Here is a 14,642-nt window from a genome sequence, read left to right as displayed (position 1 = left end):
TACCAAACACACTCTGAGGGGGGAGTCAGTCCTTCCCACCACTTTAAGCTTGTTAAAGCATTGGGAGAGTTGTAGTTAAGTGTTGCTCGTGTCTGGTCATGATAAATAACATCCAGCGTTGTCTCACATTTCAGTCCCCTAGGGCTAATCCTAAAAACAGGCTGTACCTTGTAAGCCAAAGAATATTGTGCAGACAGACAATTGTAAGGATCAATGCAGCAGTATTACATCATTCAGGAACATTCAACTGAACCATTTTCTACACACTTCTGTATAAGCCTTGATGACCCCACCAATGGCACCTCTACTTCCTAGGGCCCCCATATAAAAAAAAACCAAATGCTCTTTAAAGGCCCCCATACATGGGCCAATCTGACAGGCTTCGCCGATTGATATCTGGCCATCTCGATCGGGCAGGTTAAAAAATCCATGCCTATGATTTTGTATCGTTTAGATACGAAACGCGTCAGCATGTGCTTGCCGATCTGCTTCGTACCTGAAACTACACACCGTTTGCTACGGGTTCGGGGCGATGCACCCGGACCACTTGAGACGTCGGGTGAGTGTTTTTCCCATTTTCAGCGGCGTTTCTATATTGTGCTTTACGTTGAAGTGTTGGACCTGGGGGTTTTACACTCAGGTCACTCTCGTTACAGGGTGAGAAAAGTTCTTGGTTAATCACCCGATTAACATACAATTGTTTAATTTAATTAATACAGGACTGTGCAGCTTAAAATTCTTTTGTTAATAGGTTAAAATATCCTATCAAATTGCAGCTGAATCTGTGCGTTTATGCGATCAGACCGCCCACAATCCGATTAGCCCGATAACGCCCACTTCAATGAGGGCATATCTGGGAGAGATCCGCTCGTTTGGCGACATCATCAAATGAGCGGATCTCTACGTCTATGGCCACCTTAAAGGGTCAGGCCACACAGGGCGTTTTGGGGAAATTTGGGTTGCCTGGCGACTAACCGCCTCGTTTTTGTGGAGACCAATCTCCCCAAACACCTTCCCTGAATATGCGCCGGTTAAAATGAAAAACCACCTGCGTTTTCCAAAGTTGCCGGCGTTTTTTCATTTTAGCCGGCGCATATTCAGGGAAGGCGTTTGGGGAGATTGGTCACTGCAAAAACGAGCCCGATTTGTCGCCAGGCGACCAAATCTCCCCAAAACGCCCTGTGGACCCTTAGGCTCGTTCATATTCCAGTCTCTTTATTCAAATCAGTGCATGGTTGCTAGGGTAACTTGAACTCCTAGAAACCAGGTTGCTGAAATTGTAAACTGAAGAGCTGCGGAATGTAAAGCTAAATAACTCAAAAACACAAATTAAAAAAAAAAACAAACCTGAGAACATGCTTGCCACCCAATAAGCTGGAAATGGCAGGGGCAACAATACACAACGGATCCTTCTACCAGTGCCCTTTAAAAAAGAAGTAAACCCTTACTACTAAAATCCCCTACCCTACATTGACCCCCCCTCCCTGCTCCCCACCAGCCTAGGTTGTACCTTTGTTAAATGCTCCTAACTCTTTACTTGCCCCTCTTTGCAGATTCAGGGCATCAGAGTTCACGGCAGCCATGCTCTGCTCTACGGTAAGCTTCGGAAAGTAAGTATCGGCGCATGCACAGTTGGAGCAATTCTCTGTCTCACGACAACTGTGCATGCGCCGAAAGTCACGGAAATTGCCGAAGTGGAAGATTACCGAAGCGGCTGAAGATCCGCTGGACAGAATCTACACCGAGGGGTAAGTAAAGAGTTAGGGGCATTTGTCCAGGGTAGCAGCTAGGAGAATGAAACTCAGTTTAACCAGGGTTCCTCTTTACTGGCATCTGCACAGCAAGAAAAACAAAACAAGAAAAAACACACACAGGACAGCCCTGCTTCCCTGTAGTTTCTTTGCTGTGGCTGGGAAAAGACGGAGAGGGCCTGTAGAGGAGACTCCTGGTTAAACTCAGAGGCTATTGTGCTCCCCATGCCACCTAAGCCCAATACTAATCCCTTCCCTCAGCACTTAGCTTTTCTGCTCTGACAGGAGTGAGGAGGGGGCCATATTGCTAGTGCAGAGATCACAATTATGATCTTTGCATTAGAAAAGCCAATTATCTGGTTTGAGGTTCTGATTACCAGAGCACTGCTGCCTAAAGGTGGCCATACACGGATAGATCCGCTCGTTTGGCGGATCTCCGTGGGCAATATCGGGCTGATCCGATCGTGGGCCCTAGGGCCCAACGATCGGATCCTAGCGTTCGCCAAACGGGCGGTCGGATCGCGGGACCGCATCAACTAACAGATGCGGCCGCGATCCGACGGGATTTTTAATCCCATCCGATCGAGATCTGGCCGACTTTCGGCCAGATCTCGATCGAGGAAGCCCGTCGGGGCCCCCATACACGGGCCAATAAGCTGCCGACACGGTCTGTCGGCAGCTTTTATCGGCCCGTGTATGGCCACCTTTAGGCAGGAGGCAAACGTCGTGTTTTGTTCCATGCAGATATGCAGAAATGGTAGACACCATTAGGCATAACCAAGTTGCCCTTTTTTCTATTACACAAACTAGGGGTATCCAATCTGCAACCCTACGTATTTTGATGAAGTACTCCAAAGCATGCGAGAGTCTTAGTTTAACTACATCTGGAGAGTTGTAAACTGGGCTTCCCAATTGGTACAGAAAACACAAGTGGCCTGCAATGATGCACACAAACTCATTAAATAATAAACTCTTTAATAATTAAACAATTTAGAATATACAGCCATCCAAAAATCGTACCATTCCTTCCATCTGTAAAAGGCAAAAAAACCCCAAAAAAATAAATAAATATTTGGAAACGATTCCCTTTTTGTGCAGAAAGCCACCCCCAAACAGTACAAAGTGTTATTTCCCATTCCCTGATCAGGAGGGTCCACCCTACACACAGCAGCTGACCCTAAAGCAAAAACAAAGAGAAAAAAAAAAAAGGCTATGGCTTGTGCAGATATTGTATCCGGAAAGTTCACTTATAAGCAGGTCCTTTCTGGAAAAAAAGTAGGTAAAAGGTGGTCAGTTTCATCCAAGAAATGCAAGTTTAACTTGTTGGAACCTGCACGGCAGACAGCGGGGGACTCGTGCGCGTTCACTACTGGAATTCCCAGAACTGAAGCAAAATACTTGTGCAATACTGGAACTGTGCCGTTCACTTATTTTTCTTCAAGCAACAGCAGGTCATTAGAAAAGGCCAACACCCCTATGCCGGTGAGAATACAGTGCAAAGGGGCATTAAGAGAACCACCGTATCTGTATGATCTATATGCAAACTAATCACTGCTGATGTTGCATTAGACATAGAATATAAAATGCTAATTTAAAGGACTTGATTTTTTACTTAAAGGGGAACGATCACAAAATAATTCTATAGAATAAACTGGGACCTTTGTAAATATATTTAATTCACAATTCTCAGGGTTATTTTGCTCCAGATCTAAGCATTTGCCCTAGTGCCTAAAAATGCCTCTCAGGAGTCTGTCCTTCTGCTGGGCTGCAAGTCAGTCGGTCCCCTGCAGGACAGGGAGTGCGTGTTATTTATTGGTTGCTTTTTAGAACTCCCTGGTTGTTAATAAATAAATTAGACCTTAGCAACAAGACAGTTGCTGAAATTCCTAACTGGAAAGTAAAGACTATCAAACGATCACTGGAAATTAATGGTAAACTACCTCTTTCGTTTCAAACCATTGGCCTGAGTGCAGGAGCAAGGTGAATACAATTGTTCAGAAGCAGTTTAGCAAGCACCCCCCCCCCCCCAGTCCTGCAGAAATCTGCTCCCACTTGCAGCTCAGCAGACAAAGCTCCAAGACAGGCATAGAGAGCGATACAGAAAATGCTAAAAAAAAAAAACCTTTATATATCACACACAAACACACTTTTAAACATCTTTTTGAGATTTGTTGAAAGTTCCCCCTTTAATTCTGATTTTTAAGAAAGCACAGCGAAAAATGCTTAAGGAACCTGCGAGAGGAGAGCAATGGTTAAGCCCACATATTTGTGTGGGATTAAAGGGCAAGCACATGACAAAGTACACTGCAACAGAGAAGGGTTGGGAGAGAGACTTACAGCTGTTAAGCCAATTAGCAGCTGGGAGAAGGAATTCTGAAGTATGTGAGGATCTTATGCAGAAAACGACATGCTGCTTCTACGTGCAAGAGTATTTTGTAACGTACATGAATTTTCAGAGTTAAACTGGAAGCCATGTGCTTCCGTCATGCTAGGATAGCTGCTAGTGGGGATTGCTGTGCATACTGAAAAGCATTATGGCGTTCCTTGTCTTCTAAATGGTGTGTGAAGTGTCCAAAATGTGACATTGTTTGCCTGGGAAACTGATTCAGCTGTGCTACATGCTGGTCAGAGCCCCGGTGAACCAATGTGACTATGGATCTACAAACTACATGACCGGACTATGCTCCATCAAGCTAGTGCCCAGCTGCCATCATCAGCAAGAATATTCTCATTGGACGCCTTCCCTAATACACAGCCCCTTGCCTGCCTGAAAGTACAGCAGCACCTCTTGCACTTTTATGAACGAGTGCTATAAATTTACCAGGCATCTGATAACACCATGCAGTGCTTTATCACGGTCCTACAACATGGGACTAGGAGCAGCTTCTTATCGTGCAAAATTTTAAGAAAAATCATATCAATAAAGGGAATTTCCTTCCCTAAGAAGATACACATAGTTTTGAATATCTGAACGGAGCACTTTAACAATGCAGGTGGTATATTTGTACAGGTGCACGGAGCTGAAGTATGGGTTGTTGTGTATAGCAGTTCAACATAGCCAAAGACCTAACTGGCCAGTTCACCTTGCATAGAAGCATCTTTTATTTTTACTTACAAATAAAAACTGGCCCCCGTGTTATTGTGTCATACAGTGTAAGAACCCCCTAATGAACCCTAAGCGGGCTAGTGAGCGTATACCCAAGAAAGAGGTCACAGAATCTGGGTGGGATTTTGCATTTCATTTGGACGAAACCTTGTAAACAATTAAGTGAACATAAAAGCCAAGATTGAACAAGAACACAATAAACCAAACCAGCAGCCTGTAAAACATACTCTGGGGTCCCTACCCAGAGTGCACTACAAACAAGAGGCAGGAGGGGGCATGCATTTTACCCACCAAGAATACACTCGATCTACAGTCTTCAAGCATTAGAAGTGTTATATGTGACATGTTGGTTTCTACAACATCCGTGTTGACCCAACAGGATCTGCTTATTGCTGGATAAGGGTTAAATAGAGAGCCTGAATGACTGAAGCCTGAACAGAACGAGAGAAATACTGCTGGAAGCTCATTGAAAGCTCTACTTAATTGTTCCAGTTACCTCAATATCGCTTGCTTACTGGGATTATATGCGTCTCGTGGGAGCCCATCATTAGGAGGGACCGCCAGAAAATAATAAGTGCATACCGTCAGCAGCCAGAGTGGATGCGACTGCAATGTATATCAGCCCTGACCATGTGCTACCAGAACACTCCACAGACGAGTGCAGGAAAAGCTGCAAACACCAACAGGAAGACTGAATATTTCCCAAAACCAAAAGGAAGACATAAAAATAGGTTCCCCCCCCCCCCATGATCCTTATTAGGAGAGGGGGTGTCTCCAGTGCACATTTAGAACCGTAAATCCCTCCCTGAGTTACTGATATATAGAGCATGGTATCCATAATAGAGTGGTGCAGAGACACGGTCTGTCAAATTCACACTCCTGACGATGACAAGTCTCTATGCTCCTGCGTCTCCAAACATTGTTCCTAACTAAAGTGTCCATCCCAGGGATGCATGCGGAGCTCTCTCCTCACCTTCTGTCCAAGTGAAGGCCAAGTGTTGTTCCAGGGATTAAAGCTCTGTATGCTGCAATCGCTCCGCTAACCTGTCACATATAACGAAGTAAGCCTAGGGGCAAATGAAGATCCAGAGGGCGCAATTGCAACCCTGTGGTGGAGCAATGCTAAGCAGACGCAGATGGTGGTGTCAGACAGCATTGTGCTGCAGACTGTGCTGAGAGTTCCTCTGGTTCAGAAGGCTGGTGGTCTCATCCTCCAGAACTTCACTGCGCTCTGATAAGGTGCTATCGAGCTTTCGAGTTCCTCCGTCTGGGGACTGGGGGCTGGTATCCAAGCGAGAGGACATAAGGGCTCCTTGATACTGTTCACGCGTGATCTAAGTGAGAAAACAAGAGAAAGAGCTGTGCGTGAGCTAGCAAAATTACCCAAGAGGCACCTTGTTACTAACCAGAAAATACTATTTCTCTATTGATGGCAAATTTGCCTGTTTGCTTTACCTATGAGTACGTGTGGGATCACACGAAACATGTTAGGGAAAATAAATCGTTTTACTTCACCGCTGTCTGCTGATCTGTTGAGTGCATGCCACAAGGGCCAGAGACCAGGAGTGGTGAGTGACCATTATACCATCAATGCATATTTATATATCCTGATTAGAGGTTCAGGCGTTTGCACCCGGACCCGCCTGGTGCAAGGGTAAGCGTAGCAGGAATTAAGCCTACACATTATTACTAATAATACTGGAAGGTTAAAGGATTTGAGCGCTTCCTAAAGTGTATTTTTTAGTTTCAAATTTGCCAGTTAACCTATAATAATGCAGAATTAATCATATTCATGGACATATCAGTGGAAACACCACTGTCACAGACCAAGGCCAAGGCCAAGCCACCAGGTTTCCTGTGGCATTTAAACAAAGAAACCAGAAATAGATGCATAAATTAAACTGGCCATAGACGTGCAGATTATTAGCCTACAACTGTCTGTGTCATTCTTCTGACCTGCAACTAACCATTCATATTAATTAGGGATGCACCGAATCCACTATTTTGGATTCGGCCGAACCCCAGAATCCTTAGATTTGGATTCGGCCGAATACCGAACACGAATCCTATTTGCATATGCAAGTTAGGGGTGGGAAGGGGGAAAAACTGTTTTTACTTCCTTGTTTTAAGTCAAAAGTCACGCAATTTTCCTCCCCGCTCGGGGAAGAAAATTCGGTTCAGCCAGGCAGAAGGATTCGGCTGAATCCTGCTGAAAAAGTCCTGGATTCAGTGCATTCCTAATATTAATATAAAGTAGTACCAGTAACAGAACAAGTCACACAATGCTCTGGCCATTAATGGACAACCAGCAATCGTATTAAAAGTTATGTCTGACAATGACAATAGTAGTGACTGTATCCCACTGATATCATCAGATACAATACATGCAGAGATATTATCGTTAGCCAATAATAAATCTTTTAAACTTGTCCAACTGACTGAACGACCGATCGCCACGGTACGAATAATGCCGGGATGATCCACACACTGTCCGAAAATCATATGAATTGTTATTTCATACAATGGTATCTTTGCGTCTATGGCTATCTTAAAGGACCAGTAACAATTTTTTTTTTTTTTTTTTAAATTAACATTCCACTCTACCCATTTCCACCTACAGATCTATCCTGCAGAAAGTGTATTATGCTTAATACTTTATAAAAAAAATACCATTATAAAACACTGCTTCCGGATGTGCACTGTCTTTCCCAAAAGACAAAAAGGGGACTGCAAGATCCAAGGTGTGGCGCTCCACATCTCCTCCTTGGCAGCCTTCTAAACCTAATTAAAAATTAGCGTACTGGATCTTTAAGCTGGCCATGCACACAGATACCATTGTATGAAATGACTAGTGGTATGATGTTACTGGTCCTTTAAAGGAAACCTATACCCCCAAAATGAATAAGCAACAGATAATATGATGTAAACTAAGTGGCATATTAAAGAGTCTTACCAAACTGGTATATATATTTAAGTAAATATTGTCCTTTTACATCTCTTGCCTTGAGCCACCATTTTGTGATGGTCTCTGTGCTGCCTCAGAGATCACCTGACCAGAAATACTGCAGCTCTAACTGTAACAGGAAGAAGTGTGGAAGCAAAAGACACAACTCTGTCTGTTAATTGGCTCATGTGATATGGTATGTTTGTGGGCACAGTGAATACAATCCCAGGGGGCGGCCTTTATTTTTTAAAATGGCAATTTTCTATTTATGATTACCCAATGGCACATACTACTAGAAAAATATATTATTATGAAAATGTTTTATATACATGAAACATATGAACTGTTTTATGCAATATCTTTTTATAGAGACCTACATTGTTTGGGGGGGGGTATTGTTTTCCTTAAGTGTCCATTCAGACAGTCACCTGAGAGTGCAGCATGTTCCCTGCATTACTGTCAATAGTCTGGCGAGCAGAGCAAACAGACAGGATATAAACAGGAGTACAGAGCTGTCTGAAATATTCTGCTGTAATGCCAGTCATCCCCCACCATTTATCATAGATAAACTGGTATAATAAATATAATGACCTCTGTTAGTACAAAACACCCAATATCATCCTGTGTTCTATTGCCTGAAGCCTCATCATTAACTCAATGAGATTCCAATGATGTGCAACGTGTATGACTTTAAAGGGGTTGTTCACCTTCCAAACGGCATGTAAAGGCAAAAAAAATAAAATCCCATTTTTACTTTCTTTAATGAAAAATAAACCTATCTCCAATATACTTGAATTAAAAAATGTGTACTGTATTTATAAGAAACCTGACTGTATGCAGTGAAATTCTCCCTTCATTTACTGCTGTGGATAGGAATTGTCAGATGGTCCCTAACTGCTGAGCAGGGAAACAATCATACTTATGAACAGCAGGGGGAGCCCCCGCCTTACTTCCCAGCCATGCAGAACTCAAGCAGCTTTGTTTATGACGATCCCTAAGCAGCCCAGACCACACTGAGCATGTGCACAGTCTTAGTCTTGCAAAGATGTATAACAAAGTTACAAGATGGTGACCCCCTGTAGCCAACTTTGAAAGCATAAATTATTTGTTTGATTAGGCTTGTGGTGCAGTAAGTTCATGTTTATATTTAGTCAAAATACAGCATTTCTAGCCTTATTCAATTTTAGACTTTACATGCTCTTTAAGTTCAGTTGTTTTCAGATTGTTCCCCAGAAATAAAGACTTTTTTTCAATTACTTTCCATTATTTCTTTTTTACGGTTTTTCCAAAATCTAGGTTTAAAATTTAATGTCCCTGTCTCTGGTGTTTGAGTCTGACAACTCAGTAATTCAGGTGAAGACTCTAAAGGTTAAATTTTTGCAACATTGAGTTGATACATTTCTCAGCAGCATTTCTGGAGTATTAGCAACTATTGTATCAATTCTAATAACGACCTTTAATGAAAACCAGCGATTCTGCTCAGCAGGGACAAAGATAATAAATGTATCAACTAAATGTATCAATTTAGAACCGTTTACCGGGTCGGCGGCCCCCCTACTACAGCTGCTTTAGAGCGTGAAAAACGACACTTTACACTTCTATATTAGAAATACAGTGACACAAAATAGAAAGTAATTGGAAAAAGTCGTTATTTCTGGTTATCTATCTGAAACCAACTAGTTGTTTGAAGGTGAACAACCCCTTTAAGTATACTCATACCTTGGTTTTTCAAAAGGGCATCATATTAGATATATGAGACAAAAACAAAATACCTTTTAAAGTAAGGTACCCTTCATCTGCCAGTTAAAAAAGAATGTCCACTTCCAAGCAAGTCCCTTGGCACAAGAGCCACAGCTCAGCACAGAAATGTGGCCCCCACATCAGTTGCTGGACATCAATGATTTAAAGTCAACAGACAACAAAACATGATATGGCCAACGTCACATGCAGGAATGGTCAGCCTGCTGCGTTATCAGCTGGGTGACAAAACTCCCTATTTGTTTCAATGACAATCACCTAGATGGATTTTTGACTCCTGTTTAACTTGTGCTCTACATAATGTAATAGTTGAGATATCATTTGTTCTCTCCTATGCAGATGCAGGCTCCGAATCAACCTTGGATGGCTGCCCCCATGGGTATATAGGAGATTATTTGAATTCAGGAAGAAAATACACAACTTTTGGAAGAGCAAGCCACTCTTGACATTTGCCAGAATGAATTTGAGCCTTGTGCATATCCCTTATCTGGATGTGTGTAAAGGGGAACTGCTACAATTCCTCAACGGTATGTGCATCGCATGTATACATATGACCAGTAGCAAAATAAAGAGCGCCCTCTCCTGGTATACGTGAAAATCACCACATTTAAAATAAAAATAAATACAGACATAAAAAAATGACTGATACCCCCACTAATGGTGTGATCATTTAGGTTTGGTGGCAGACCGAGCATGTGAAGAGCCCCTTGTACAGTTGGAATTGGACCATCTGGAGAATTGCCCAATGGTCGCTAGATGCAGTTTAAAAGAAAACTATACCCCCCCAAACAATGTAGGTCTCTATAAAAAGATATTGCATAAAACAGCTCATGTGTAAAACCCTGCTTCATGTAAATAAAACATTTTCATAATAATATACTTTTCTAGTAGTATGTGCCATTGGGTAATCATAAATAGAAAATTGCCATTTTAAAAAGTAAGGTCCACCCCCTGGGATTGTACGATTCACACAAACAAACGAAACAAACCACATGTTAGGTCACATGAGCCAATTAACAGAGTTCTGTCTTTTGCTTCCACACTTCTTCCTGTTACAGTTAGAGCTGCAGTATTTCTGATCAGGTGATCTCTGAGGCAGCACACAGACCATCACAAAATGGTGGCTCAAGACAAGAGATGTAAAAGGACAATATTTACTTAAAATATATATACCAGTTTGGTAAGACTCTTTAATATGACTATAGAAATCAAATTGGGAGCAGAATCAGTAAATACTATAAAGGCGCATATTGGAGACCTCTAGTGACCAAACAGAGGTAAAATTGCAAATACAAAAACTTTTCTCCAAAATATGCTGATTAGTAAAAAATATATATTTTATTCACATCAATAGTTAAAAAACATTAAGAGTATACCCTCTAACGCCTAAAGGGCGTTAGAGGGTATACTCTTAATGTTTTTTAACTATTGATGTGAATAAAATATATATTTTTTACTAATCAGCATATTTTGGAGAAAAGTTTTTGTATTTGCAAGACTCTTTAATATGCCACTTAGTTTACATCATATTATCTGTTGCTTATTCATTTTGGGGGTATAGGTTTCCTTTAAAGGACCAGTAACATCATACCACTAGTCATTTCATACAATGGTATCTGTGTGCATGGCCAGCTTAAAGATCCAGTACGCTAATTTTTAATTTAATTTTAATATATATAAGCAACTTCGCAATTTAGTTTGGAGCAAATCAGTGGCTCAAAAATAATTCATAAAGAATACTTCTAAGAGTGTCCAATTGACCCCAATACAGGGTTCTTACTGTTACAATACTCTATCGACTGGTAATTCATGTCTGGTTTCATGTAATGCATACGAGATGTGCTGTTATGTCTTGGTTTACGTGTTTAAAACAATAAAACTTACCTTTTAAAAAAAAAATATATATATATATATATATATATATATATATATATATATATATATATATATATATATATATATATATATATATATATATATATATATATATATATATATATATACACATATATATATATATATATATATATATATATACACATACACACACACCAGTTTGGAAAGATTCTTTAATATGCCACTTAATATGATGTAAACTGTTGTTTTAAGTATTTATTTTGGGAGTATAGTTTTCATTTAATTGGAGCGGGTCAGCCCTAGTAGGGAGGATGCCTGGCTAAAAGGTGGGCAGAGATTCTGCTTAATGAGCAAGTTGAGCACAGGCATGGGATCAGTTATAAGGAAACCAGTGATCAAGAAAGCTTTAATCAAGGGAGGGGGGATTTTAGCTCCAAAGGGGTTGAATTCTCCTTTAAAGTAAAACTAAAGCTTAACTAAATAAGTAGCTAGAAATTTTGTACACAATGTTTTGAGTTTCTGTACCAGCCCAAGGCAGCCACAGCCCTTTAGCAGTAAAGATATGTGTCTCCAAAGATGCCCCAGTAGCTCCCCATCTTATTTTCTGCTGATTCACTGCACATGCTCTGTGCTGCTGTCACTTACTGAGCTGAGGGACCAACTCACACTATACTGAATTTATATATATATCTATATATCTATCTATCTATCTATCTATCTAGAGAGAAATAATTACTACATGGCAGCACAGAAACCAGTGCAACTATCATTAGAATTTAATATCAGCCCTGTAGCATCAGTTTATTTTACAGACAAACCTCATTTTCTGCTTGATAATTTGCGACCATCACTAAGCTTAGCTTTTCAGCTTATCACATGCTCAGAGCCCACTGAGCATGTGAGAGACACTTTCCAAGATGGTGACCCCCTGTGACAAGTTTGAAGTCCTGGATCATTGCTGCTATTGACAAGCTGAAACTTTAGGCTGGTGTAATAACTTTAGTGTATAAAATTTGGCATTTTAACCATATTTATTTTTAGGGTTTAATTCTTCTTTAAAGCCACATGGAAGGGAAATAACAAATGAGATTAGTCGCTCCATGATAAATCTCCTCTAGCGTGGGCGTCTAATCTCTTCCAAATGCTTCCCCATCAGCTAACGTGAATTCGCCAATGGGAAACATATGCAGTACAAAATTGGCCGCAGCTTCCTCACGAGGAAATTGGAAAGCAGCTGCACTACGTACGTTTCTCCAATGTCGATTCACTTTAGCTGCTGGGGAAACATATGGAGGATCTTAATGCCTGCGCTAGAGGAGATTAATCATAGGGAGACTTATCTTCTCATTTGTATTTGCCCTAAAGTCACGTACATCTTAGATTGCATTGACAAAACAATTCACAACTGTTTAAATTTAAAAGAAACTGTATAAACATCCGGTCCTAAATAGAATTGCACACAGATCCTCTAGGTGGGGATGAGGAGAGCAATAACAAAGGAAAGGAACATTAAACAAGTGGAAACCACTACACAGAGTTTGCAGAACCCTTACCTTAACAAACTGCAGGTCACTCAGGGCTCGCACACTGAAGTCTGCCATGTACTGTGCCTGAGCGCTGAGCTGAGTATTACTGCCACTGATTGTGGAGGAGATGGAGTCAGATCTCTCATGGCAACTCAGAGAGATGGAGCGATTGAGGCTGCTCATGTGGGATGGGGAACGAAGTTCTGTAACAGAGTTAGGGAGAGAGACAGAGTTGAGAGGCAGCAATTTTATTTGGGATAAAACAGTAACAATGAAATAAAATGCAACCTTTCAATATACATTTTCAATCTGTTTTAAAGATATTTGCACATGTAATTGCAATCAAAAGCAGCATCTCTGTCCCTATAATTAGAGCTGGTTCGGACTATTAAAACAAATATAGCAGAAGCCAGCTCTTCTCCAGCAAAAACTCCAATTCCTACAACACTTCTTCGCAGGTGTTAGTCAACTGATCTCGGATACATTGTACAGGTATGGGACCGGTTATCCAGAATGCTCGGGACCTAGGATTTTCCAGGATAACAGATCTTTCTCTAATTCGGATCTTCATACCTTAAGTCTACTAGGAAAACATGCAAATATTAAATACACCCAATAGGCTGGTTTTGCTTTAAATAAGGAATAATTATATCTTACTTGGGATCAAGTACAAGGTACAGTTTTATTTTTACAGAGAAAAAGATAATCATTACAATTTGGATTATTTGGATACAATTGAGACTATGGGAGATGTCTATTCCTTAATTTGGACATTTTTGGATAATGGGTTTCCAGACAATAGAGCCCATACCTATACAAAGGCCTATAGCTGACTGGGACCCAGACTACGGATTGGTGGCTGAAAGATCCGGGTTTCTTCCGAAGGAGCTATGGGAGCTGTGGGAAATATGTAATTTGCACTGGCACAGGAGGCAGCTATATTGCTTCATGTACTGGAACTATGAGCAAATGAAAGGTTTTATTTCCAATCTCAGCATAGGGACATGTGGCTGCAATGTGCCTTCCACCCATAACCACTTTTATTCGGTCATGATTTTTATGATGTGGCAGTTAATACAAAGTTACACTGTGTAAACAATAATAGAAAATAGAATGGTAGAAAATAATTCATTCTACCATTTAAAAATGTATCCTTGAACCAATAAATGTATTGTTTTGTTGTAATAGAGGTGTGTAGACAGCCATCTCATCATTGTGCCTTATCTTGTCTCTTCAGGGTCAGGAATGTAATTGCCTCTATATATAATGTATTAGGGGCCAACGTTCCCACTACCTCTCACTGTATCTAAACTATTTGGAATATCCCTACCATCTGCTTTTCGCTGTATAATGTACTTAGGATCAGGAGCCATTGATCTTTGAAGCCCCTGTAAATTACTTATATTAGAGCGTTTCATATCATCAGAAGCTGTGACAGGCAGACTTTTGTTTTACAAAGTGCCCCATGGCGAATCAACCAAACAATACTTTGTTTTCCCATTGGTACACACAGCCAACAGGTACTTATTCTAAATTAATTTTCCCTCACATCTTTCAAGGAAAAATATACACCCTAGTTTAACATATCCAAAGAAGAAGTTCAGGCGTCACTCCGGATAAATATAAAGAGGTTTAATGTATTATAGGTAACAATATCGCCTTACGCGTTTCAGGAAAGCATTCCCTTAATCATGGATCTC

General features: G+C 40.8%; 1 protein-coding gene across 2 annotated transcripts in view; it reads right to left on the bottom strand.

The window, feature by feature from the left end:
• Positions 1-2,709: 2,709 nt before the first annotated feature.
• The window catches only part of cnnm4.L (cyclin and CBS domain divalent metal cation transport mediator 4 L homeolog), a 30,391-nt gene continuing 18,458 nt past the window's right edge, over positions 2,710-14,642 (bottom strand). For both annotated transcript variants that reach the window (XM_041586982.1, XM_018253438.2), the window contains 2 exons: positions 12,970-13,145; positions 2,710-6,191 (listed from right to left, as the gene is read on the bottom strand). In XM_041586982.1, coding sequence (XP_041442916.1) covers positions 6,003-6,191; positions 12,970-13,145 — 365 coding nt within the window. In that variant the 3' untranslated portion in view covers positions 2,710-6,002. The remainder of the gene's footprint in view (positions 6,192-12,969; positions 13,146-14,642) is intronic.

Source organism: Xenopus laevis, chromosome 3L (assembly GCF_017654675.1).
Source record: "Xenopus laevis strain J_2021 chromosome 3L, Xenopus_laevis_v10.1, whole genome shotgun sequence".
Lineage (NCBI taxonomy): Eukaryota > Metazoa > Chordata > Amphibia > Anura > Pipidae > Xenopus > Xenopus laevis.
The sequence above is the reverse complement of the archived record's forward strand: the minus strand, read 5'-3'. Positions and strand labels throughout refer to the sequence as shown.